General features: G+C 41.9%; 1 protein-coding gene across 13 annotated transcripts in view; it reads left to right on the top strand.

Moving 5' to 3' along the window:
• sif (still life) overlaps positions 1-27,690 on the top strand; it is an 88,080-nt gene that overhangs the window by 50,021 nt on the left and 10,369 nt on the right. For 9 of the 13 annotated variants that reach the window (XM_044396021.2, XM_044396022.2, XM_070215440.1 and 6 more), the window contains 15 exons: positions 876-1,058; positions 2,687-2,887; positions 7,151-7,378; positions 9,626-9,812; positions 13,831-13,945; positions 15,727-15,878; positions 18,632-18,825; positions 22,220-22,390; positions 23,421-23,615; positions 23,680-23,788; positions 25,792-25,971; positions 26,041-26,178; positions 26,359-26,516; positions 26,587-26,967; positions 27,377-27,611. In XM_044396021.2, the coding sequence (XP_044251956.1) occupies positions 876-1,058; positions 2,687-2,887; positions 7,151-7,378; positions 9,626-9,812; positions 13,831-13,945; positions 15,727-15,878; positions 18,632-18,825; positions 22,220-22,390; positions 23,421-23,615; positions 23,680-23,788; positions 25,792-25,971; positions 26,041-26,178; positions 26,359-26,516; positions 26,587-26,967; positions 27,377-27,611 (2,827 nt within the window). The remainder of the gene's footprint in view (positions 1-875; positions 1,059-2,686; positions 2,888-7,150; positions 7,379-9,625; positions 9,813-13,830; positions 13,946-15,726; positions 15,879-18,631; positions 18,826-22,219; positions 22,391-23,420; positions 23,616-23,679; positions 23,789-25,791; positions 25,972-26,040; positions 26,179-26,358; positions 26,517-26,586; positions 26,968-27,376; positions 27,612-27,690) is intronic. The other 4 variants (XM_044396023.2, XM_017156851.3, XM_044396020.2 and 1 more) reach the window with 1 other exon arrangement.

The following is a 27,690-nucleotide window of genomic DNA, read 5'->3' as shown; positions in this document are numbered from 1 at the left end:
GTGTACACATTCATTAAAATGTCGAACATCGAAAGTGCCTATTCAGGTTGTTGCCACGCCCACGGCACACACACTGTTGCCATTGCAATGGCAATGGCAGCCAGCAACTGCAACTGCAACTGCAACTACAACATGGAACTGCATCTACATCTGCAAATAATTGTCAGCTTACTGACTCGCATTCAATGCAGCAGCAGTAGCAGCAACAACAACGGCGGGAAAGCTGAATTGTAACAGCGACCAAAATGAAACAATCACGTGCTCCGTGAGATCTATGCAAGCGTGCTATAAATGCACGTGAAAGTGGGATCCAAAGTGGGATTTCAAATGCTGAATTCTGGTGCCACGCCTGGCCCACCACCGAAAAAAGGGGGGGCAGCTGCGGCGGAAGTCAAACGGTATTTGTAATGAAAACAGGGGCATGTATATGCAGCTCCCGTTGGCTCCACGTCGAAAGGGGATTTTTTTTATTTTCCTTTTTTTTTTTGGTGCATTGCCAACGCACTTCAGCTATCAGAGGGACAGAAGGATGGAAGGCCAGAGCAGGCGAGAGATATTTGAATTGCGCAAGGGGAGAAAATCCAAGGGGGAAATCCGGGGAGGAAAAGCTGGAAAATTTTAGCTGCACATGACGCGTGATTTATGTATTTTCGTCAAATGGCAACCACCGCAGCAGCAGCAGCAGCAGCAGCAGTGGGACAAAGCTGCCATGAAATGCTAATGATGCCATGCCTCGGATGCTTTCATAACCCACCAACGAGTGTCGCAGTGCCGCACGACTAACACACATCCTTGCCCCTACTTTGGTACCTATATATATGCATATGCCAGCACTAACCCGGTTTTATGTCCCCTCTTCCTCTGTCGCCCCGCAGGATCACAAGCTGAAGCACATGGCCGAACTGCAGCAATCAGTTGTCACCGATCAGGAGACGCGTCATCAGATCCAGACGCAGATACTGCAGTGGGAGGAGAATCTGGAGCGGCTCCACTGCGAGCAGTTCCGGCTGCGCTGCTACATGGCCTCGCTGCAAAGTGGCGAGCTGCCCAATCCGAAGGTGAGTTATGGCTTATGGCCCAGAAACGACTGTCGACCAGTGCCCCCAAAATTCGACCTGTCAGAGAGATAAGTCAAATGCAATTAATGGCGGAAGCACTGCCTGCTGGCGGCTTTATAATTCATCCTGAACGAGGACAGTTGTTAGGGTACAAAGTATTGCCCACATTTGGGCACCGTTGAAGAGAATGCCCCACGTTGGGCGCCATTTATTGCATGGGGAATAACGCGACTTCTTAATACATTTGATTTAATTACTTGTTTGGACAATTAAAATAAATGGATGAAAAAATACACCAATTTTGTTTCTGCTAAAAGTTATTTTAGAGAAAACTTTAAAGATTCAAAATTGTAAAAGCTTTTACAACTTTTCCGATTACAAAGTCGTAATTTATTTACGTGTTTGATGTACAGTCTCTTCTAGTATTTGTTTTTTATAGTGTCAATAAAGAGCAATGTAAATATTTTATTTAGACAACCACAATAAATAAATAAATAAATAAATAAAGTTTGGCTCTAAAATTGTACATGAGATAGAGTAATCTTTTCAAAAGGGCATTAAGTGACAAAACAAATTGTTACAGAGCTTCTAATACTTTTGCAGCTACTCTAATTAGAATTTAGGGCAAAGGGCTTAGATTACAATTATTACAAGTAAATTACCTATTAAAGTTCGCTTTAGTTTAAATCCTGCCTTTGTTACTCTCGTGGCGGCTTTAAAAACAGGGAAATTAATCAGGAAATTCAGCACAAAATAAACTTGATGAACTACTCTCTAATCACTGCTCAATGCCAGAACAATGGCCCCTAAAGCCACCACAAGGCTTAATTTTAGCACGGTTCACAGAAACATCAAAAGCAGATTCACAACCTGGTCGAGAGCTTAAGACCGGCACAATGGCATTGGCCCAAATCCCTCTAACAACAAAACCCGTTTACAATTCCGTTTAAACCCCTTTACGGGTTCGAGTAGTCTATAATTACCTCTACCTATTTGCACAATGGCCGAGGAAGAGGCAATTCAGCGCTACGTTTCGGTACTCTGGCAAAATCAAAACCCAAACATGCACAATTAATCTCCATAACAAAAGTTTAAGCATCTTAAATGGGCTTAAAGGCAACCTTTGCCCGCGCCAACTGTTGGCAACCTTAGAAGGATTTGCGAGCGCCGACTGACTGAGCTGACTGAACTAAACGGACTCACTGACTGACTCGTCTGACTGAAAGGGTTGAAAGTTGATTGCGCTTTTAATGGCAGGCTGGAAAATGGGGTGACGGTTCCAGTTCCACGGGGCTGTAAGTGCAGTTGTGTGCCTGAAAAGCAACATTATTTATTATTAATAACCACAAAATGCAAACAACTTCAGCACCTGTGAAGAGAACAACTTCAGTCGACTGCAGGATGCCAAAGGCTTATTTGCATAGGTGTACGAACGTACTAGCGTACCAGTATGTGTATGTGTATGTGTGGGTGCTCTGCTTTTTAATGCTCTCTGAAAGGATCGTAAATATAACGAAATTAGTTTTGGGTGGGGGGGGGGGCACTGCCAGGGTCTTTGTGTGTGTCCCAAAAATAACTTGTATTCACATTTAATTTGAAACTTTTCGCATTCGTCATTTATTCAACAGTCGCTGCTGACTCACGTGTCGCGTCCCACGAAGAACACGCTGAACAAGCTGGGCGTGTTCACGGTCTCCTCGTTCCACGCCTTCATCTGCGCCCGCTCGCCCTCGCTGCTCAATAACCTGCTCGCCGGACGCGGGGCCACCAAGCGGCGACCGCCGATGCTGTCGCGGTCCAACAGCGGCTCCAGTCGTCGCTCCATGCAGGTGAGTGAAATCCCACAAATACTACAGGTGTACACTCAAAAAAGTAGAGTATAATATGGTTATAGTATAGAAAAATTAATATTAAAATCAGGGACCGTAATCATTATAAGTGAAAAAATAAAAATCTCCATTTAATGATTATTTTGTAAGCGAAAAAAATATCGCTCAGAAATAATGATTATTATGTGAGCGATATTATTTCGCTTAAAAATATCACTCAAAGTGCGATTACAGCCGTTCTGTACGGTATTTTACAAACTTTTAAATTTCTGCTTGTAGGTAGAACCACGGAGCACACATCGAGTTAATAAAAGAAGGTGATTTCTTTGTATAAACTTTTTAAAACGCGGTTTTTAGTTGACATGAGGTATGCTTAAATACAACAAGTTGTATCAACCTTAGAACTTTATGTCATTTATTTATTAGTAAAACGACTTAACAAGATGTTATGAACTATTCCACTTAGATCCAACCCGACATGTAGGCTGGGTGTTAGTGTGTTGGTCCACCGAGCTGTAAGCACGAGTTCGATTCCCACAGAAAGTGTTTTTATACAAAAATGATTTTTTTTTTTTTTTTTAAGCGGTTTATACAAAGAAAATTTATTTTTTTCTTAACGGAATATGTGCTCCGTGGTTCTACCTACAAGAGCACATTTAAATCTTTGTAAAATTCCGCGTAGGACGGATGCAATCCCACTTTGAGTGATATTTTTGAGCGAAATATATCGCTCACAAAATAATCATTATTTCTGAGCGATATTTTTTTTGCTTACAAAATAATCATTAAATGGAGATTTTTATTTTTTACTCAAAAAAAATAATCATTATTTTCGGTCCCTGATTAAAATTATTAAAAAAATATGTATTTTATTTTAAATTTTTTAAATTAAATATTTTAATCATTAGGATACGGAAAAGCTTTTCTGCGTTTTTTTAATTATGTTTTTACTTTCTGTGAGTTTGTTTATTTTGTTTACGATATTTAATTTAATTATTTAATGAAAAAATTTAGACAGTAGTTACAATGGTTTAATTACTTATTTATTTTTAATACATTTTTTACTTCAGAAAATGTTTTATAATTAAAAGTAATTCCAAATTTGTGAAATATATATATTTTTAAAAATATCATTATTCCGAACCTTTAAAAATCTAGGGTTACTTTTTGTTTGAGTGTATATACACAAACATTTATGTGCGTTCATGGCTGTCCCCGCATCAATGTGTGCATTTATGTGCGGCCACGGGGCGTATGGGTAATAAAATTATTTCAATTTTAAACGCATTTACGGCACAACTCGTGACTGTTTGTGTGTTTATAGCTGTGCGTGTGCGTGTGTGTGTGTGTCTGAGTAATTGAATTTTTATTTAAGGCAACGGAAACGGCATTAAAAGCTAAATTGAGCGCTAATGTTTAAATGGATGGCCGCCAAAAAAAAAAAATATGTCGACTGGCCACGCCCCTGTCCATTAGACTTTTGCTGTTTTTGTGTATTTTGGCTTTTATAATTTGCATTTAATGGCCATCAAAAATTACAAAAAGAATAATGAAATTTATGAAGGGTCTCTCGTCTCTATTTCTCCCCTCCGCAAAAGGCAAAAGAAAAGCCGCGGAAAAGAAGGAGAGAGAAAAAATACCCAAGTTGACTTGGCAAAAGAAAATATTTGCATATTTTAAGTGAATAATGCAGGAGTCCATTTCAAATGGTGATCAGATGCCGGCCCATCCCCTCCCCTGCTAATGACCTCAACACAATCAAATCTAAATCAAGTCGAGAAGCGGTCCGTCCGCAGAACGAAGAGATGTTTAAATTCCAGCAAATAAGCAAATAGCCCGGAGGCATTTTATTATATCAACCTCAATGTGGACAGTCGATTAGCAGGACAGGACTCACTTGTGCTGTTTGTTAAGCTTCAATTAGTATAACCAATTTGTGCATATCTCGTGTTTGTAATGAAATTCATTTCATAAATTCAATTTATTTCGATTATTGACAGTATAATCTTGTGCACAACTCGGATTTCATGGGGCTCACTCTCGGCTTCGCTCTGCCCGGCGTGCACTTCATTTCCAATTAAATTTGCCAACGCTGCACAATTGCCTCCACCCAGTTTTTCACCTTCTATCAGCAGTCACGCTGCCATTCGGTTGCAAAAAAAAAGGAAAATAGGGAAAAAAGTTGGATTCGCATTCGGATTGCCAGGGAAAAACAAATGAAATGAGAGACCCGGAGTTGTTGCGTTGTAAATGCGCTGCAAATTCAATGAATTTGAAAAATGTGCATTTGATTTGGTTCATATATTTCCACCGACTACCAGCCAATTCCCCGACTACCAACATCTACCGCCGTGTAACTGCATTTCACTTGGCCATTTTTCGAACATGTCAACTGCAGTGCAGCAGAAATTGCAGCTGCAATTCAGAAATGGCAAATAAAATTAAAGCTTTCCAAAGCAAATTATCATCGGCAGTGCAGCAGTTATACGGCAGTCGAAATAACCATCTCGCAAAAGTTGAAATACCCTGGCTAAAATTTAATTAAGCTGTCCATCGACAATGGCAGAAAGCTGAAAATTTCCTGGCCTTAAGGGGACTCAGTCGGGAACAATCAAAAGTTAATTAGTCAGGAGAGTTAAGTGTGCGAGAAGCGTTCGTGCAGAATTAATCGTCTTTTAGGGCTCCAATCTCCGATACAGTGCAAATGTGAGGACAATTGGTGCTCGAAATCAGGAACAGACAGATTAACATTTTCCCATGTTGACAATGGAAATCATAAAATTGACTTTTAAGTACTCAATTTACCAACCTACTTCTTCTTGGATGACTAGTTCAGAGCTTTCATTCCTAAAGTGTTTTTGGTATTTGACAAAACATGTTTATCTAGCAAATTGCTTATACAAAATTGGTTTATTCTCTTTTCAATAAAAAAGTTAGCAAAATAAAAATGTATAGGGTTTTTTACTAAAAAGATAAACAACGATCAGAATGGCAAAACAAAATTTGTTTAAATTAAATAGCTGTTTATAATTGTTAATTTTTATATATTTTGGCACTTAAAAGGTTCCATTTGACCTATTATCCTGTAGCTCGTTATAATCCACATTTCTCATAAATGAAAGCAAAAATTCACATATATTTCCATGAATATAAAGTTGATATATTTGGTCTGGCGTAATGATCCCGTAATCGATATGCAAAATTGTTATGCAATGCAAATGCAAACGGAGCTTCTCCGTCAATTCTTGTAGCTGGGATCCGTGAGTGAGAAGCAGCCCTTTGCCGACTGCCAAACTAATTCAATTGTCCTGCCTCTGTATGTGTGTATGTTAGTGTGGGTGTATTACCTGGCCAGGACCTCTTGCTAGGGGGGGAATTGCGGAACTGCTGCTGCCAACTTGAACGAACCCATTGCCAATGGCTGCCAATACAAATGCAATTTCCAGCAGCCGACAACTGGCAGCTGGGCCACCTGATTCGTTTACAGTTGCAGTTCGGGAAGGAGCACTAGGAGCTGCAGGACGAAAAGGACGAACAGCAGCAGCAGGAAGCCTCATCACCGAGTTAACATTGGATGACGATGACGTTGTGGAAACGGTTAAGCATTTTAACTGAGTTTTCTTCAAACTCAACTCGGTGCTGCAGCAGATCCTGCAGCTTGTCCGGATCCGCGACTGCTCCTGCACTGAGAGAATAAACGGAATATTAATATTCAAGAAAAATCGAACAAATTTTTTGATATATATCAAGAGGAGCTACAATATTAATAAAAGGGTTAGCAGGATCCGGATTTTAATTTCTTAATTTTCACACCAAGCGCAGACTTTATTTTGGTTTATATTAGAGGGTTTCGAAGAAACTTATCAGATTATTTAATTTTGAGTCAATTATCCTGATTTTGGACTGCTCCTGTCTATTTTTTCTCTGTGTTCCCTTTACCGATGCCTGAGCTACTGCTGGCGACATTTTTCATTACATTTCAGGGGGTCGGGGGGCAGCGACTGCGGGTACAAATGTGTGTGTTTGCTATTTTTCAATTTTCACTTCCGTGTGGCCATATTCGAGAATAAGCGAGGGTATGGATGTGGATAAGGGTGCTGGGTATGGGGCTTATATCTGTATTTGTATCTGTATCTGTGTGTGGGCCTCGCAAATGTCTGTGCCTGACTGCTTAATGACATTGTACGTGTACATAAATATATATAGAGCCAAGCGAATGTATATATGTCTGTTTATCCAATCGAATTTTCTGCCTTTTTCCAGATGAATTCACGTGACGAACCGGAAAAAACTTTCAAAGTTGCAATGCCCGACAATGCTTACTCGACAGTTTATCTACGTGATGCCATGTCTGTGGAGGAATTCCTCGCCAGCGCCTGCGCCCGTCGCAACCTCAATCCCATGGAGCACTTTGTGCGCGTCAAGAAGCGACGTGACATGGAGGATCACAATTACTTTGTGCCGCATCGCAACGATCTGATTGAAAATTATGTAAGTACATAATCAAAGCCAGAATGTGAAAATTCCCATCCCCCTTCTGCTAACTAGATTCCATGAAGGTTCAGGGATGAGAGGGTGCCAGTCTCCAACTTCAAGTTCAATTCAACTTATCGAATTTAACTTGGAAATTGCATGTGGAGCTGTGCAAATGGAATTTGGAAACGTGTCTGGGGTGGAATATTCAAAGAGTTGGGTGGAAGATGTCCCTGAATTACTGCAGATTTAATGGGACTGCAGTGGAATGCCTGTGTAAGCTTTAACTGCGTGGCATTTAATTATGCCGATTTAAATTATTAAATTCATGTGAATAATACATAATCAAGCGTGAGGTGATTTCTTGGAATTTTTAGAGAATGTTGCGCAGAAATGCAACCCCAGGAGTACTTTTTGTCACTTTTTTTCATGTATAGTAGCCTGATATTTTCCTTGTTGAACTGAGACCCATACACATACAATACATTAAAAATATCAGGCTACTATAGATGAAAAAAAGTGACAAAAAGTACTTCTGTAAAATCCATTGTACCTAAAGAAGTAGAGGTCGCCCAACTTTGTGATTGGACAATCTTGAAGTTAAAGGTTCCAAGTACCTTTTCCGCTAAATTGTGGCTCTGAGCTACAAAGGGTTTTCTTACTATTAAGTCGCAAAAAGTACCTATAAATCGAAAATTTGGAACTTTGACCACGGATTTCTCAAAACTTCGACGTGATGGAAAGTTTCCAAGTATGAGGTAGTTCTCTACAGCTAAAATCCTTTCAGGTTTGGTAGCTTTTATTCTTGGGCTTTTTTTTTGTCGACCAGTGCTATAACTAACTGCTCATGTTTCACTTTTCAAAATGAAAACTTTTTCCAAAGTACTCTTAATATTTTTCACACCCAAACTAGATTTTTCGGATAAATCCCTACACTCAAAAAAAAATTTTAGAAAATCGCCTATGGATTTGCTTTACTGGCGATTTTTTTCTATATTTCTGGAATATTTCTTGAATTTAATGAATTTTGATTAATTGGAAGAAAATTTTCTTTACCAGTAGAAAATTTTTTTATTTTAAAGAAAAAAATCGCCAGTGAAGCAAATCCATAGGCGATTTTCTAAAATTCAGGGCGATTCATTTTCTGAGTGTACTCTCCTGCAGCAGCTACTTGCAACAAAGTAGCCAATTGCACAATTAGCTCATCTCCACACCCACTCTGGCTATTACTCTTCGATTTCCAAAAACATAATGCCATAAATTATGAACTTTCCCGTTGGCCATTTCCCTTTTCCCCTTCAGTTGGCACACGATTAGTCTAGGTGAGACTTTAGCCAGCTGCCAAGTCAGCCGCTAGCTGAAAACTTTCGACCCCCCGGCCTTTTGGCTCTGCCTCTGCCGACCCCTAACAATCCTAACTATCCGAACTCCGACCTCAACAACAAGCTAGTAAATATTGGCCTGGGCCAGGCCAATTGGCAAATGGCAAAAATGTGCAACTGCAACTGCAAATGGAGTTTGGAATGCGAGTGCGAATGTGAGTGGTGGTGCTGGTGATGGTGGGCACTTTCAGTGGGCTTGATAAAAAGTTTCCTTCGCCGTTGGCAGTTCAATAAATTTCGACAACAACTTGAGCAACTCCCAGTAACTCCACTCAATCAATTTATGCCCCTGCCCCTGCCCCCAATGATTGCTGGCGTAACTCGGCTAATTTGGCACTCAACTCGCGCCCTCAAACTCACTTTCCATCGATATGTCGTCCTTTCGTGTCGGAAAAATATTACCAAAATTGTTCATAAATTTTGAAAAAGTTGCACTCAAGACAAATCGAACTTCAGGATTCTTTAAATTCTGCTTTTAACTGAGATATAAACAGAGCTGATAGTTTTATCATTTGAGAGTTAGTTTAACTTATAATGAACAAATATTTATAGAAATATTATTAGCTAAAACTAATTAAAATAAAGGTATAACCAGAAATGTAGAATAATTATTTTGTTTTGGAAGGATACTTTTTATAATATTATATTTGACTGTAATTACAAATGGTGTGTATTTTAATGAAATTGATAGAGAATTTTTATGAAAATCATGTTCGAAATAATTAAAATGGCTCCCCGTTCTGTATCAAAATTTCCATTTAAAAAGCTTCATATTTCTTTACCTAATTAGTGGAATCTGGGATAATCATAGAGGGGCATTTACGCTTTAAACTCAAATTACTTGAAAATTAACAAAACCCTTTAATGTTTCCCTTTGCCACAGCTACATAATCACGAGTTCGTGGAGGTCTGCATGAAGATCCTGTACCAGGTGGAGCTGCAGCGCACCACTCTGGAGCAGATGTGGGGCTTCTCCGTGGAGGCGGAGCTGATCGAGAACGCGGAGCGCCAGGACGAGCTGTGCTGCTACGTGAGTCGCGTGGAGGACAAGAGTGTGGCCATGCACAATGGTGAGTACAAAAAGGACAAAGGACCTTTGAGTGTCCATCCAGCAGACAGATGACAGGACAGGAAAATGGGTTTTGACACAAATCGCATTCAGGCGATGAAATCGTGCATTTAATTTATGCCATTGAGGTGACGCAGCGGAACGCAAGGAAATGAAATAGAGTCTTTGTCTTCCGAGTCTCCGGGGATTGGAGGCTCCCAGTATTCAGTACTCAGTATTCAGTTTTCAGGCTTTCGTCTTCAGTCTCCAGTCCACTTTAGTCTGCTGCTACTACTACTACAACTCACCTGGCGCCCCCAGCGAAACAATGTGGCCCAATGTTGCCGAGTAAAATTATAAAGTGCCCAGGTAGCGGCCCCCTGCCTTTCGCCGCCTGCTCTTTTCTGTAGTTGTATGCTTGCTGCTTTTATATTTAAATGCTTTTCACTTTTATGTCAAAAAAGAAATGGGGAAAAAAAAGTGGAGAGCACCAAGACGAAACTTGAGCAAACTCACTTTGGTCTACAAGGGAGACCGAGTCGAGTCAAGTGGAGTTTGAGCCCGAAAAGGGGAGGCTCGGGGCGTGCAATGCGAAAAGTCAACTGTCAGCGCTTGTTCCACCTGGTGAATGGGTGGTTTTCCAGGGGGAGGGGGGGCGGAAGGGGGAGGTCCACGATGACGATGATGGTGATGAGCAGCGCACTCGAAATGTTTGCCAGGTGTGGGCGACGGTTTACTTCGGCTGCGGCAACGGCGGCTTGCAGGTCCTTAAAGGGGTTTTCCTCGAGAGTGAGCCGTCTCAGCATCCGAGATCCACATCACCCACCCCTCCCTGTTGTTTTTCTATCACTTAAAATCAACTTAAGTTGGCATTTGCATTTGCCGGGTAGGAGAACGACGACGACAACGCCACGGAGTCAAGTGGATGTAGTCGAAATGCCACTAGAACAGCGCCTTAAATTATGGAACTGACAGGCAGAGAGGAGGAGGAGCCGCTTTTCCCGCCAGGTGGTAAAAACTGCAGTGCTGCACTTGGCAAAGTGATGAACCGAAAGAACATTTCATGCTGCAGTAACAGCAGAAAACTCATTAAGCACGTCGAGTGCGAGTGGCGCTCATTTGGTTGGTTTTTGAAGGCGACAACGAATCAAAAATCCATGAAACAATGCGCACGAAATTCCCCGGAAGGAGTGTATCCCCCATACTCCCTCCACACTAAAAAGAAAAAAGAGAAAGAAAGGTAAAAAGGAAAAAAGTCAACCACAGGGAGGTAAAAAGTTGGACTGCCAACAAAAATGGAAGGAGGAGAAGCGGTAAAGGAGTTGTGCTAATGAGTTTTACGATTGAGCAAATGTTGCATTCGTTGGCAGGGAAATGCAGGAAGCCTTAGCTTAATTAAATTACGGCGAATTGGCACTGAAGCAGTTATAGCATTGATCTTATTGCATCAGCTTGAGTTAGCAGGTCAATTAGGTAACTTTTTTGTAACATAATTACCTGAAAATATTACGTATACGTTTGGAAGGTTAGGGACTAATTATAATGAGAAGTGAGGAACAAAACTGGGTAAGAATTACATGTGATATTTTTTAAATTTGTTGGTGTCCATTTTACTGTGCAATTAAATTGTTTAAGTTAGGAACTTTAAAATATTTCTTAAACTTCAAATTAGAATACCTCGGGAACGGCTTGAAGGAACAACTACAGATCAGACGACCTCAAAAGATGATTATTATTTTAAAATTGATTTTTATTTAGTTTAGAAAAAATAGATCTATGAGTTTGCAATATCAGTTATGTTGTAAAGCTAAGTTAAGTTTTAATAGAAAGTCCATTACTTAGTCATGAAAAAATCTTTTACTGGACTCTAATTCCCTGGTATCAATACCTTACCATATCTATAATATTGTTACGAATACAATGTGTAGGGCTTTAAGTGCGGCTTTAAGCCCTCTACCGTTAGCGTTATCTGGCCGGCTCTCTGCTAGAATATCCCCCACTCATTGTAGTGGCGTGTGTATGCATAAATTAAGGACTCAGGACTCGCATTTACATTTGCAAAACGCAGAACGCAATAGGAAACTTTGGGCCCCCGTTTTTCACCACTAACCGGAGATGATTGAAGGGGCAAAAAGGGGCAAGAGAGTAGAAAGGAAGCTGGGCACAATTGAATTTAATGGCTATTAGCATGTCGAAAGACGCAACTCTTAAGCAGCAACCGCAAAACAAAGCTCGGACAGGCTGGAATAAGACAACATTTACGACCGAATTGCACAAAAGTTCGCATTCGCAATCGCAGTCCCTCGATGGAGGGGAACAAACAAACGTGGCAAACAAAAACAAATCCTGACCGCAGCTTTCAAATGCAAATGTGGCTGGGAGCGGAAAATTCTGGCCACTTTTGCTTGGCTAATTGTGGAATGGTAACGAACTGCGAGGAAATGCGGTGGCCCTGATGAAGATGAAGACTGATGAAGAAATGAAGGAACGGAAAGGAAAACCCCGAGGTTTCCTTAAGCAAAAGTCTTAAAGTCTTCGGGTTTTTGGGTCTTTGGCTTCCCAGCCAAGACTTCTTAAACTGCAAGTGCACAAAGTTCGGCTGGAGTGGTTGGTGCAACTTTAGCAGCGCTAAAAACAAGCGTGGCAAAGCATTTGGCAAACATGGAATAACAATTTGCTCAGGCTTCGGCTTCGGCATCAGCTTCATCTTCCTCTTTTGGGCCAGGCCAACTGGAAAACAGCAAAGCGAACGTGTTGACAACGCATATGCCGGGCCAAATCGGGGGTAAAAATGGGGATATAAGGGGATAAGGCATAGGAGCCACCGCAATATAAATAAAATTTGTCTTCTCCCAGAGCCAGAAATAATCCCCCGGATAAAGTACAGCACGACACTTGCATACCATATATACCATACACACATTCTATATGTACATTTGTGCATTTTGTATGGTAAATCGCATGTGTCATGCCTTTGCCAGCATTAAGATGTAAAAATCCGTTTAAATTGTAACAAATGCAGGGGGGAGCAGAAAACAGAAAGGTGTGGCACAGGTAAAAGGTAAAATATATATTGCCACAAGGCGGACTTCGAGCATATATCTGTCTATCTATCGAACTTTTGCCTTAAGAAAATGTTGCTACTGCTGCACCAACAATGATAAGCGACACTGGTAACTTGCAACTGCAGGCAACTGAATGCATGTCGTCAACAGGAAGGGAAAGGAAGGTAAAGGGGGTGGCAAGGAGTGCCAAGGGGGGTAAGACAGGTCGAAGCAGGCAACAAGGAATAACCAACATCATGGCTAGAATAAATGCTGTAGAAAACACTGCCAGCGACTGGGACAAACACACACATGATAGACGAGTCATGCAGACAAAGTAGAAAATGCTAACGAACGCTGAGCAGATATAGGGAAAGGCACTGGGAAAAATAAATAATATTAAAAGAAAATTCCCCAAAATATTGAACTTTGTTATCTCACTTCTAAGAAGTACAATTCCTTCTTTAAGAAGTTTTAAGCTTACTTTTAGTTTAATGCAGTTATTGTTTGAATAGTAAAAATTAAACTAATATTATTAGTCCGAGAAAAATAAATTCCAAGACATTAATTCGCTTAGTGCACCGATGGCACTGGGATAACGTGGCGTATGAACAATGCAAAAAACCACAATGCTCTTGTTGTTATTGTTTTACGAGCATAGAAGCCGCAGCAGCATTTGCCGTTGCAGTAGCACCAGCACCAGCTGAAGACATTCCGCTTATCGTTTGTTACATAAAAGATGTCAGTGGTCCACAGCAGCCGCACAATTGTCAGACATTGATTCCAGCCCCACAGAACCACCTTGATTGCTAGGCAGCATTAGATACCACCCCCCCACCGAACAGAACATAGCCCATTGTCTAAGGCACAGGGAATAGAACTAGGAACGAGACTGAAAAGTAACAATGACCATGGCAGAAACTCAACCTATATGCAATACAATATATACATGTATCCACACACAACTAACTAACACTGCTGTTCCACCAATTGCAGGCATTATCAAAGGAGACGAAATAATGGTCATCAATGGCGCAATTGTGTCCGATCTAGATATGATGTACTTGGAGAGCGTCCTGCAGGAGGAACAATCGCTCAGCATGATGATGCGGTAAGTTATGACAGCCACAGGCCATCATTGTTCCTGTTTATGCCCGGCTTAACATCTGTTTCGATGTTTCGATCTGAATGGCCGGCGATAAAGTATACGCCGCCTCGCCCCCCATGCCCCACGTTGGGCGCCAAGTCTATTGTTTAAATTTCAGTTACACGGATTAATTAACTATTTTAGTCACCCGGCCAGGCTGGGCTGTCAATTAGCTTTAGGGCAGTGAGCTCCCTGACAGCGTAATGCAATATCTCGCCCATTGTTCTACCATTGTGTGGAGATTTGTGTCCATTTCCCGGGTTCTTTTTTATGTTATATGGCTCATAAAAGTGAAGGCAAAAACGGCTGACTGACTGACACATTTCAGCTGATTTCAAACCAATATCGCTTGCAGCAGCAACAGCAGCTGCTGCTGCATCACCAACGAGATCTTCATTAATGGCCATTGCCAGCTTAAAAACAAAAAGTCGCATAAAACCACAACCTGCAGCAGCTGATGTTGTTAATTAAAAACATTCTGCACAGGGCTTTCTAACTACGACAGCACTCAACCGACTGGCCACAAGCCACATCAAGTTCACACACCCCAGAATGTCAACAATCGACAAGCTTTGCCAATTTTTGATGATGTTACACCATAAGAAGTTTCCCATTGAGCGGTGGGGCAACAAAAAAAACATGGAAACTAAACCAATGGCAGAAATTGTTTCGCAACAAATCGGAAAAAAACAAGGAGAAAAAAAAGAGGAAGTTTGAACCGAAAAATGTTCCATGTACATTCTCGAACCATTTTTGGTTTATAGTTTTTCAGCAAAGTCAACAACAAGTTCAAGCCGCAGCTGGAAAATGTGTGCGGAGCGTGGTGGAGGGGTAGGGGATGAGGGGATGAAAGGAAAACGTTTGGAAAACGGGGAAAATGGGGAGACAAGCCGTAACCCAAACACGTTGCCACTTCACGTTCTCTCGCTTGCCATGCAGTTAGAACGTGGTCGGTGGGTTCACTTGGTTCCGTTTCGTTGACCGGCCATCCCCCATTCTCCACCCCCCACCCCTTCAAAAACCCCACCCCCTGCATCACCTTTCGGGCGAGCCGAACGGCATTTTGATAGCCTAATTAGCTTCTCTTTATGGCAAACGAAAACAGAAAAGCTTTTGTGCTAAGCGTTTGTAGAGCCAAATGCGCCCGTTCCTGCCCAGCTTCACCCCTGACCTCCTCCCCCTTACCCACTCCAGATAGCCATCCATTCAAATTATGCACGTTGGGAGCATTTTCCGCATCTTTTGCTAATTTCGCGCACTGACACAGAAAAAGGTCACGGCAGTCCGCAGTCGGTAGTCCGGAATCCATTCCAGGTGTCGCTATACGTTCATTTGTTTGGATTTGTCAGGAGGGTCAGGAACGGAAATTATGCAAATACTACACGTGAAAAAAATGGTATATGATTAAAAACACAAAGATGCTCCCTTGTTTTCTTTGTAATTGTAACAATTTACATAGATGTGTCAACTAAAAAACAATTGGAATTTCCAATTTAATCAGGTTCTGAGAAAAAGTTTTAATATATTTTTAAAGCAGCACCACGTAGGTTTTTATATCTCATAAATATGGATTAAAAAAAATGGCAAAAATTTACATCTTAATTAATATTGATTTCCTGAGAATACGTACAGGTGGTGTTCAGCATTAAACATTTTTTTTAACAAGAGGGTCAGCAATGGAAATTATGTTAATACCCGGTTATAATCTATGTTTCTCTCCCCCTTTCTTTTCCGTTATTCCGCAGGTCTTCGCGCACAGAGCCACCAGATCTAGTGGGGATCATGAGGGTTACGGACGATATGATTGACTCGCTCGTTTGCCCGCCGCCACCCACAGATCCGCCGGTGATGAGCGAGGAGATGATAACTGGACTGATTGTTCCGGCCCCCGGTTGGAGTAAGTACCCACATACCATTTTCCACCCCGAAAAGCGAAAATGCACCCATGCAAAACCGAAAGAATTCTCCCACGGGTAACCTCGAAATTGTTGTGTGAGCGAATTCGGCCGTTTTTAAACATTTAAGCTGGAAAAGGGGAAAAATGGGGGAAAACCACAGGCAGCATTCATCAGCCACTCGTACAACAAAAGCATACTAATCACGGCTATGGTTTTACGGTTCCGTGTCCGTATCCGTATATGTATGGCTTGGGGTCCGGTTATACGAGCCTTGACGTTGAGGTGCGTCTGCCTCTGCCTCTGCCTCTCGTTATCCTTTATCCCTGAATACTGTGCTACGTATGTGTGTGTGTGTGGCAGGAAACGAAAAAGCGCATTTCCGGGCATGCATGCGAATTTGTAAAGTTCATTAAAGTAATTTATATATTTTTTTTGTTGCATTTCGCATTAAATGCTGGCTCTAGACAACGGCCAGTGAAAGAGACGGCCATAGAATGAGCGAAAGAGAGAGGCATAGAGTGTGGGTGTACAACATGAACAACAACAATTACATCAATAAGTAAAGAGGGAGAGAGATGCGCGTGTGTGTGAGTCGTTTCGCAACAACCGACTACATAATTACAGGATTACAAACTGCAGCATACATATGAGCGCCCACACACACACACACGCACGCTGCACTGCACTCAAAAAGCCGAAGTGGCTAAGAACACAAAACAAACAGCAACAACAACAACAGCAGCAGCAACACACAAAATGAAACTTTTTTGTTGCGGCAAACAATTAAAAGGCACAGAACGAACACTAAAAAAAGAATTAAAATATAACAACAAAACAAAAATTGTAGCAGAAATTAAACGACTCTCTATATATGCATGCATATGTGTGAGAGTCGTTCGTGTGTGTGTGTGTATTAATATTTATTTCTCCATTTTTTATATATAAATCCTTTTTTTGACACACATCCTGGTGGCTCAAAAAGTTTGGGCGGAGTAGTTAAAAGGACAATAAAGGCAGACAAAAGTAGAGTAACTGATTACAGGGAGAGTTGCACTTTTTTCGAAAGCCACCAATTTTCAATTAAATTTTTCACATCCCACAAAAAACGATTCTATTGATAACTCACCTGCAATCTTGCCAATTAGTTGTATTAAATTACGGAAATGTAGTTCCCCAAAAAAGTTAGGCCAACCAAGTTAACTCACCGAAAAACGAGTCGGATTTCCTTCAGAAACTTTTGCAAACATTCAAGGGATCATTAACCCCCAAGAAACTATGCAGGACTTGTGCCAAGTTGTTTAGTATCCTGGCGTAAAAAAACCCGAGAACATGAACAAAAACAAAAAAGTGGCCCAAGTTGAGAGCTCCTCGAGCGTATCTTCCTGCCATAAACAACTGCAAGTCTTACTTTATTTAAAGCCACTAAAACTGGCCAAGTTATTTGCCATCGACAAATTCGGCTTGGCACGTCCACGAGTTATTAGCTCAGGCTTCTGTGCCAGGACCCAGGACCCTGTGAAAGTCCTAGGACCAGGACTACGTGCAATTTGCAAAGGGAGACCGCAAACTGAAATTTATAAGACGGCAATTTCCAATAACTACACACACACTTTACACTGTGTGTGGTGTCAAATTTTAGGGAAAATGTTCATAAAATTGGTTGCCAGCAAATTTGCATGCAGAAGGGCCAAATGAACAGAACAGAAGACAATGGATGGTGGGGCAGAGAAGACACCACACCAGGACACCAAGGCGGTCTTCAAGGACATGATTTTTAAATGCTTCCTAGGCGCTGGCAAAACTACTTCTACTACAAGCCACAAAAACACACAGAAACTTGGAAAAATATACCAAAGTACACTGTAAATTAATTTTAATTTAATTTTTGGAAAAATAAAAGGTCTTTAATAAAAGTCATTTGTACGATTTTATAGATTTTAAAATAAATTGATATAAATTTAAATAATATTTAATTCAGTTCTTTTTTCCTTGACAACTCACAACCTCCTAAGAACATTCGCTTCTGGGATATAAACTTTTAAACTCTTGAGATTGTCTATTTTTTGTTTCCAGCAACTTATTGCTTTACTTAACTTGATATTTAAAAACTTTGTGCAACTTTTTGCTCCCCAAAAACAATACAGTATCTGTGGTCTGGATAGCTCTTTGCCAGTTTCGGCCCAAAAAAGCTTCCTTGAAGAAATGGCTGTGTCTATGTTGTAAGATTAAAAATTCCTAAAATAGTTGCGGTATCTTTTTTGGGAAGTGCAAGTGAGTTGGCCTCATATGTATGGGCCATAAATTTTTTGTTGGTTAAGAGCGTGTGTCTCTCCCCTCCTTTTGGCCCTTTAGTGTGTGGACGTTGTGGCAAACACATTGCAGCAATAATCATTACAGCTTGTTGTTGCTGCTGGCTGTTTTTTGTCGTTATTACTTTCGGCTTTGAGGCAGGCAGAGCGGCAGAGAAATAAAAAATAGGGAGTAAAGGAGGGTGAAGGCGTGCCATTTTCGCCAGTATTAAAATTCCTTCGTTCGCTTTTTACTGCACAAACATGGAATTTAAAATTAACAAGCAACAAATAACCGAAAAAACGAGCATTTAATCGATATTCTCCAGGCGCCTGTTATACACACACACACACCTACTGCTCACACAACTAATTACGAGGCAGGCCAAAACTAATAATAATAAAAGTAGTAATAATAATAATACTTAATCACAACATTCGCTTATCTCCCCTCCAATTTTCAGATGGCACTAGCAAGGATTTGTACTCGCCGGAGGCGGAAAGCTCGCCGGCCACCTCCTTTGTGGATCCCGTCGCCATGGCCGCCCAGCTGGCGGTGGGCGGCGGGGGCGTGGTCGTGGGCGGACTGGGCGTGGCCAAGCCAACGTCGCGTACGAGCAGCTTTGAGATTGAGAATCTGCTAAAGACCGCGGAGCAAGTAAGTGCAGTGCCCGAAAATCATTGGGATGATGAGGATCAGAAGAGGAGGAGGGTGGGTGAGGGGTGACCTCATGAAACTGGGAAACTGGGAAACGCAAACACAACTCTCTCCCCCGACCCCCCATGACCCCCAGCACCGCCCCTGCACAATATCACCCCTTTAAGTATGTATATGTATATATTTACCCACCCGTCCGTCCCACAGGAACCTGCCACTTGGAAGGCAAATCAAATTGCTTTGAACTCGCAAAGCGGAAACGGAAACTATTAAAACGAGCGCCAAACACAACGTTCAGTAGGGGGTGGGGTGGGGTGGGGCCAAAAGGGGTTAAAGGATGGGGTTATATGGGCTGTTGTACTCCAGTTTCGGAAGGCCGACTTCCTTCTGCCTTTTGCCACTCCCCAATGAGCACTTGTGATTGAAATGTGCACAAATTGAAATTTGCACAAAAAGATGTGGCAAGGAATACGAATACTCGTAGCAGGAAGCGAGATCTCCGAGAGCTCTATGCCCCAAGGCGTGTCTCGACACATCTCAAGATGTCATGGCAAATTTGGCCTATTGGGTCGCCACTGCCGCCAAGAGAAGAGAGAAGAGGGGATCCCCGTCCGCCACCGCAGCGTCTCTTCCTTCTCCTTGAGGCAGCAAACAATAAACGTCACGGCTAGCAATGTGACTGGCATAAAAATATCAAGGATATCTATATATATATATATACAGGACAACAGATATGCCTACATGGAGAGAAAAAGTTTGAAAAAAAACTTTATTCTTAATAAATGTTTATAAATAATTTTTCAAGATTTTATTAGATTCAGCTTGTTATGGTTTCTTGATCAAGATTTTAAATCAGCAAGTGGTTTCTAAAAAATGAATTGGAATTTGCATTTCAAAATAAAGTCGACAACTTGTTATTATTATTAAATGTTATTATATTTAAATAATGGTTAAAGACTTAAAAGCAAAAATCCGTTTACTTATCAAACTTAAAAATGTTGAGATAAATTATTTTTGGATACAAAATTAGTCATTCTTTTAAAATCTGCTCTATCTGCTTTGAAGAAATATTTATTTTTATTTTAACACATTTAATTGTCCATTTAAATTTTATTTAATTTCCGTAAATACCTGATGGCTAGTCAAGCCGATTGAATATTATCTCAAGATGCTCCCATTCCACTGCGGATTATTTCTCTCAGTAGGTGGCCAGACGTTGGGCTGGGAAAGATAGAACAACAAGCAAAGATGCCACAGAATGCACTTTGTTTTCTGGATATGCTTTCCCCAAGTGTGCTCGAAACTGGCAGAAACCCACTTCATTTAATGATACTTGAACACTGTGACACACAAACACACTGCGGGGAGCTAGACGGGGCAGGGGCACAAAAGGGGTGCCAAAGGGGCAGAGGGTGTTGTGTTATATAAGGAATCCTTTTAATTCAAGTTGACATTTCACACAGAGGACCAAGAACGAAGAACGAAGAGCGAAGAGGCTGGGCGCAAAATTCAAGACATTTTCAAATTTTTCATCTTTGGGCCAGGCCAGTGGCAACAATGTGGGCACTCAGCGCCAAAAGCCAGCAGAAGCGAGCTGCCGCAGATGTTGCCACTGTTGTTGCACCTGTCTCACCTGGTGGAAAACCCCCCATTTCCCTACCATTTTTTTTAGCCCGCCCTGTCTGCAGTTTTGGCTTTTGGGTCGGCGTCGCTTATGCAAATCAGAAGCGCAGCGCAGCTCAGCTCAGCCCCAGAATGCAGAACAATAAAACAGTTAAAAGTAGACAAGAACAAGCTGCAACAACCAAGGAAAGAGCGAGGGGGGGGTGTGGTGCAGTGGCAAGAGAAGAAAGAGAGGGCACTAACAATACACAAAGTGCAACTGCATAAAAGTGAAATGTCTCCACAATGCCGGGCAACAACAGCGCCAAACAATGACAACTGCAATTGCAGCAGGGCAGAAAGAAAATCTGGGGGGTGGGGGGAAAGAAAAGTGATGGACCTGAAGCCTAGTGATGGCAGCGTGATAAACGAGTTCTTGCAGCAAGATAAATGGGTAGCAAACTTCAGCTAAATATGTGGAAAGATGTATAAGTTCAGGTTCTTGGCCAAATCAGAAAAATGTTCTATAAGAAATATATAACTGGTTGTTTTTCTAGGATCTAAGAATAATACTTAAATAATAAAAAATCTTACAATAAAAGAAATGTAAAAGTAGTTTATTAAAAGTGCACTTTATATCTACATGCACTTTATAATACTTGCAAGTATTTAGATAGATTTTGGCTGTAACTTTCTTTTCCCCAGTGAACCCTTAGTTTTAGCCTGTTTCTATTCTAATCCAAAATAATTTTTAAAATTCCCAAGCATTTTATTCCGCTTCCTTTAGCAAGTTCAAGACCTTTTTTGAGGTTTGAGTTCTGTTTGTTTAGGCATTTACAATGCAAATTCATTTGCCCCTCCTTTTGTTAAGTCAATTTATCAGGAATGCTCCATTTAACACTTTTTGCCAGTGTTATCATTTTCTTTTTTCTTGTTCTCTTCTCTTGTGGCAAAGAGGCAAGTAGGTGAAGCAGAAGAGCTAAGCAAATAGGAGAAAAGAAGAAAGTCTCTGCCGCCACTAAGTCTTAATGCAAAAATAGGGGGTATGATAAGATGAGAGGGGTGGATGTAAGATATATAGTAGGATGGGGCACCGACATGTTCGTATGTATTTTGTGTATGTCAACCGTCAAGCGTCAACTGTCAGTGCCAAATGTGCCTGTAACCGCACACACACACTCACACACTCACACACACAATGGTTGTGGGTGGGATAGTTACTTTGCAGGGGGAGGACTTGAGATTGAGACCCACAAACACTTTGGCCGCAACACCAACAGCCATGGAGGACAAAGCACAACACCAACAACTCGGACAAGGACGTGACAGTCATTTAGAACCGCAGCTGTCTCCGTGTCTCCTTAAAGTGGCCGCGGGCTTTTGGCCACGCCCGAAACCGAAACCCGTTTCAACCCCCTTTTGAATACCCCACTTCCATTTAGCACTACCTCTTAGCCACCTAGATCCAAGCCAAACCACCCCCTCCCCCCCCTGGTGTTATAAACTATCGCTGTTCTTATCTATCTCTGTCATGGCTAACTTCATTTTTGTTTATTGTCATTTATTTGGTGTCTCCTTTTCACGCGCTCGCATCTCTTTTCGTTCTGTTCTTTCTTTGGGTTTGTTCCTTTTCGTTCCACGAAATAACTCCTCATCATGCAACAATCAACACAACACCAAAACAACAACAATTACAACTCAACAACAACTCAACAACAACTACAACAACAATGCACACAACACCACTGTTACAACAACTACAACTTGAACCTGACCTGTGAACCGTGTTAAGGTTACCGGATTTTGTCGTTCACCCCAGGAAACACGGAAATCGAGCCCCACCGGCTCGGTCACCTCGTCGGTGTCGACCACGGCATTAACCCCATCACGGCAGCTGACCGATGCGGAGAAGCTGCGCAAAGTCGTCATGGAGCTGGTGGACACGGAACGGACCTATGTGAAGGTGAGTCTACAGAGCAAGAATACTAGTTGTAATCTCTGGCGATTTGAATTCGCGTGTAAAGGTGTCTAAAAGTATGCTGTTAAATTTAATCCACAAATTTCGCACACCATTTATTGGCGATTTCAAACCGATAAATCTAACCTTTAAAAGCATTCTTAAATTTTTTTATTTTAAATTTTCAATAACAAAAAATGTTACGAAGCTATAACCAGTTGGGAATTATATACTTCAGTTATCATAAATCTCTAAAAATAATATAAAGTTCCAAAAAAAACATTTAATCCTACCCAGCTTTTAAATGGTATTCATAAATAGCGCTTCGCACAGCGAACAAATTTAAACCCTTTTTCGAACAGTGTGCCCAGTTCCAACTTTAATGCAAATCCCAGCATCGACCACTGACTTGTGTTCATTAGAGTTGGGCGGCAAAAAGACCTCCTGCAATTAAAAATGCAAATTTTAATCCTTTAACTGTGTCGCTATGCTTCTGTTTGGGATTCTCCTGCCGTTTTCCGTCCCAAACCGATTCGCCTTGCCCCGGTGTTTGCTTTAAGCCAGCTCTTCAAGTCTGGTTTTCGTTGGTCTGGGCCCAGGAAGCATACAAATAATTATTATAATTTAGAAATTATGTAAAGCGCCGCTGCGGCAACGACGAAGGCTCCGGGTCTTATCTGTGGAGAGCGGTTGCCCAACCTGCTGCCCCTCCTCCTCCTCCTCCTGCCGCCCCCTTTGGCCCGGCTGCCCGGAAGTATTGTTCCAAATGAAAGCGCGCGCCTGTGGCCATGCTACAGTATTTCTCCACTCTTTTTTGTTTCATGTTTTGTGCCAGTTGGCGAAACTAAAAAGTTTCCTCCAACCAAGCATAACTGCTGGCCAACTCCGCCGGGAATTGTTGTGGCCGAAAAAAGGGGGCGGCCGTCGTCGGTCGTTGATTTTTTAATTTAATTTATGCATTTTCGCCGCTGTCCCCCCATAATTTGTATTATCTTACGGGCCCTATTGAACCGTCCGCCTCTCGATTAACTTGCAGCACTTGAACAATCTGCTCGAACACTATCTGGAGCCCATGAAGCGCGAGACATTCCTCTCCAATGCCGAGATCAACGCTCTGTTCGGCAACATCCACGAGATCGTCACATTCCAGCGACAGTTCCTGCAGAATCTGGAGGAGTCCCTGGACTTGGAGCCGGAGTTCAACAAGTTCGAGCATTGCGGGCAGTTTAGGGTGAGTTTCCGAAAATATTTAGCTATGTAATCAAATAGTAATTGCATTTCATGGCGATCCGCAGAATGTGCTCTTTGCAATTGGCTCGGCCTTCTTGTACTACGTCAACCACTTCAAGCTGTATTCCTCCTTCTGTGCCAGTCACAGCAAGGCACAGAAAGTCCTGCATCCAAGTGAGTATATTCCCCTGACAAATCAAATTCGCCAAGTATAGAAATTCATTTACATACATCATCAGCAGGGGAGGCAGGGGGAAACAAAGTACAAAATGCAAAACTAGGCACAAGATGAGGGGGAATCTTGAAAAAATTAAATTACAACTTTTATTAGATGTGCATTTGCATATTCCAACCAAAACAGAAGAAATATATATTTTCTCAACCATAAATAACAATATTACCCACCAGAGAATTTATTTGCATAACTAAATTGAAACAGTTGATAAGAAAATAAAAGTAATTTCAATTTCAACCTTATTAACCGAGTTGAATAAATTGAATCTTTAAATGCAAATGTAGCACTAATTAATGTAAGACAATAGACCCAAAAAATCACCTATCAGCAAAGTGTTAAAACTAAAACTTTTCCCTGACTGAATTAACATTTCGCAAGTGCGTTACCCCCATGAAACGCACTGTATATATAGCCTTTTTTGAGCACACATAGCATACCATCCAACTATTGCAATCAGCGTCAAGCGTCAAAGTCTATTTGAGTTTCAGTTGAGCAAGAAACTTGTAAAAGTCAAATAACCCGAACCGAACCCATACGAACCCACAGAGCGAACAATTGGCAAACTATTCGCTTCAATTGTGCCACGCCCCTTTGGCCGCGTAGCGCCCACTTTAAAATGATTTGCAAGTTAAATGAATAATTACAACCGCAAATGCCGACGGAGAAGGAGACGACACCCCCAGTAAAGTGGAAACCGCAAACTGAAGGCAAACTCCCAACCAAAAAAAGGGTGTGATGTGGGAGGGGATGGGGGTGGTGGTTCTGGTTTGGGTTTGGGTTTCGCAGAGCAGGCAGCATATTCATATTCATGCCAAGGCAGCAGCAGCAGCAGCAGCGGCAGCGGCAACTGTCAAGTATCTTTTGTTAATTAAACTTGTAGAATTATGACACGCTTACAAATGGCGACCCAAAACTATGCCAGGGCTTCAGAACTTCTGTGTTCTGTGCTCTGGGTTCTCTAGAGGGGGTTTTACTTGGGTGCCTGCCCTTCCACTAAGCTTGCCTTGCAGTGAGCCGGATAAAAGGCAACTGCCGCGTGACAACATGTCATAATTAAATTAGACTTAGTCTAAGCTTAAAAACACTCGAGCAAACAGCTGGCTGCTAAAAAGCATCAGCCAACCCCCATCAGCTTTATCCACATTGCCACATTGATTGATGCGTCCGTGGATAGAATGATAGAATGATTGTATGATGGGATAGTAGGATGATAGGATGGGATTTGCAGCTAATCAAAAGCGTTGGAGGTAAAAAATGTATGCGCAATATTTACAATCAATGAGCCAAAGCAGCGTAGAGGGTAGTCAAGGTAACTAGGGGTAGCATCTGGTAAGTCAAGGGAGCATCATCCACTCGAGAATGGAGGGTGGCTGGTTGTTGCATGAAATTTTATGCAAAAAGTTGAAAGGATAATTAATTATAGCAAGAAGTGCACTTAAGTGCCTTCGTTACGTGCAAGAGCAGGAGAATCCTGTTGCGGATTGGAGGGATTGGAGGGATATTGTGGGATGAGGAGGGGTGAGTTCGAGGATGGATTGGAGCTGGCTGGCAGAAGGACAAGCAGCCAACGACAGACGCTATTAGACGTAAATCTGCTCCATCTACCCGGCTGCAGCTGCCTTCCCTTGCCTGCTGCAGACAGGCTTTGACTTTGCCTTTATCAAAAGCTGCTCGGCTGACAATAAGAACAAGTTAATGACATTTTCTTGTCGACGTTGTGACGCTGTCATAGCCGCTGTAACTGCATATCCTTGTCTGCGTACCTTCCACTGAAAGTCCCGCTGCAAAACCCCCTCCCCTATTTACTCTAATGGGCCAACGTTGCAATTAATTACACCGACTCGAACGAGCGTCCATTGAAATCGAATCATTTGGCAAATGTCTCAATTTGCATTTCAATTCTCCCATCTTCCAATTTCCCTGCGAATCCTGCGAAACACAGACGAGGGCAATCACGCCCTGCAGGAGTTCCTGGCCGCCCGGAATCCCAAGCAGCAGCACAGCAGCACCCTGGAATCGTATCTGATCAAGCCCATTCAGCGCATCCTCAAGTATCCTCTGCTCCTGCAGCAGATGCGCAACCTAACAGACACCCGGGCCGATGAGCATGTGCATCTTTGCGGTATGTTTATGGTGTATTTAATCCGTGTGGATTGGTATTTATTGGTTATTTTTACACACGAAACAACAGAGGCACTCAAGGGCATGGAAAAGGTGGCCGAGCACATCAACGAGATGCAGCGCATCCATGAGGAGTATGGAGCCATTTTCGATCACCTGTTCCGGCAGCACCAAAAGTCCTGCAAACAACCCATTGATCTGAGTCCAGGTAAGAAAGTATAAGATTATAAGAAAATATATTATTATTATTTTGGAATTTCATGGAAATCATCTTTTTTTTATAAGAACATTTTTCTCTCCCGAAAATTCTGGATATTTCTGGAACATCTCATATTATTTCTTGTTCTTTAACCCCGGTAATAAACGATTTTTAAAATAATATTTTTAGGAGATCTCCTCTACTATGGTGGAGTTGAGTGGCTTAACATATCGGACTTTCTGGGCAAGATTAAGAAGGGACTGGAGCTACATGCCATGTGCTTTGTGTTCAAGTCGGCGGTGGTGTTCCTCTGCAAGGAGCGGCTGCGTCAGAAGAAGAAGTTAATGGTGAGTGGGGATCTTATCAAGTTATTTTCCCTAGACAATATTAACTCAATTTTCATCTTTTATTCCGCAGGGCGTGTCCAGCAAGAATGCCACCAATGAGGTGGAGATCATTCGATACCAGGTGCTCATACCCGTCACCGAGGTCCAAGTGCGCGCCAGTTCGGCCAAGGACATGGACTCGCACTTCCTGTGGGAGCTCATCCACCTGCGCTCCCAGCTGCAACGCCGCTCCGAGAAGGTCTACGTGCTGTCCAACAGCACCGCCGACTTCCGCAACGCCTTCCTGAAGACCATTCGCCAGATCATCCGCGAGAGCGTCCGGAACATGTCAATTCCGATGAAGAACTTTGGCGGCAGCTCCGGCTCCGTCTCCGGCCACTCCTCGCAGGGAATGGGCAGCATGCACGGCTATGCGGGCAACTCCCAGACGCTGGAACGACCCAAGCAGCAGGTAGGATGAACTACCCAATAGAAATATTATCTAAAATTTTTTTATGGGTTTAAATAAAGATATAATTTAATTAATTTTAATGTGTTGAAAAGAATTACACAAAAATTCGTTACTATCTTTTAATTTTATTTAACTTTGTAAATTAAGATTATAATACGTCGTTAAATATGTTTATCTAAATTTTACTTTAATAAATTACTTACTTAAATCAAAACTTTATTTGTTTTATATTTTTTCTACAACAACTGTATATAAGAAATCTTCTTTTGATAGTTTTAAATCTAAAAGAAAATATTTCTGGTACTCCCCATCGCAAAGAATTGCTGAATTTATTAGAATTCATTAATTTATTTATTAGAATACCTATTTTCAATACCCTAATTTAATTAAATTCAATATTTCTCCCCAGATCACCATTGTGCATGGCTCGCACACTCTGGGCAAACCGAAGAAGAAGTCGGGATCACAGCGCCATTCGGCTGGCAACATTGACTATGACAATTTGTCGGGCAGCCAGGAGGCGGACGACCTGCCGCCCAGTGTGGGAGGCGTGGTGCACTACGCCTCCGGCCACGCCCACGGGCAGCAGATGCAGCCAACGGTTGTCTTTCGTGGTCGCAGCAAGGCGGTGGGCGATGTAACAGGTGAGTTGGAGTCGACTGTTCAGATGATCCCCAATCTTTGAGAGAGTGGATTTGCTAACAATGCCCATATCAATGCATC

The sequence above is a fragment of the Drosophila takahashii genome, chromosome 3L, assembly GCF_030179915.1.
Source record: "Drosophila takahashii strain IR98-3 E-12201 chromosome 3L, DtakHiC1v2, whole genome shotgun sequence".
NCBI classification, from domain to species: domain Eukaryota; kingdom Metazoa; phylum Arthropoda; class Insecta; order Diptera; family Drosophilidae; genus Drosophila; species Drosophila takahashii.
The sequence above is the reverse complement of the archived record's forward strand: the minus strand, read 5'-3'. Positions and strand labels throughout refer to the sequence as shown.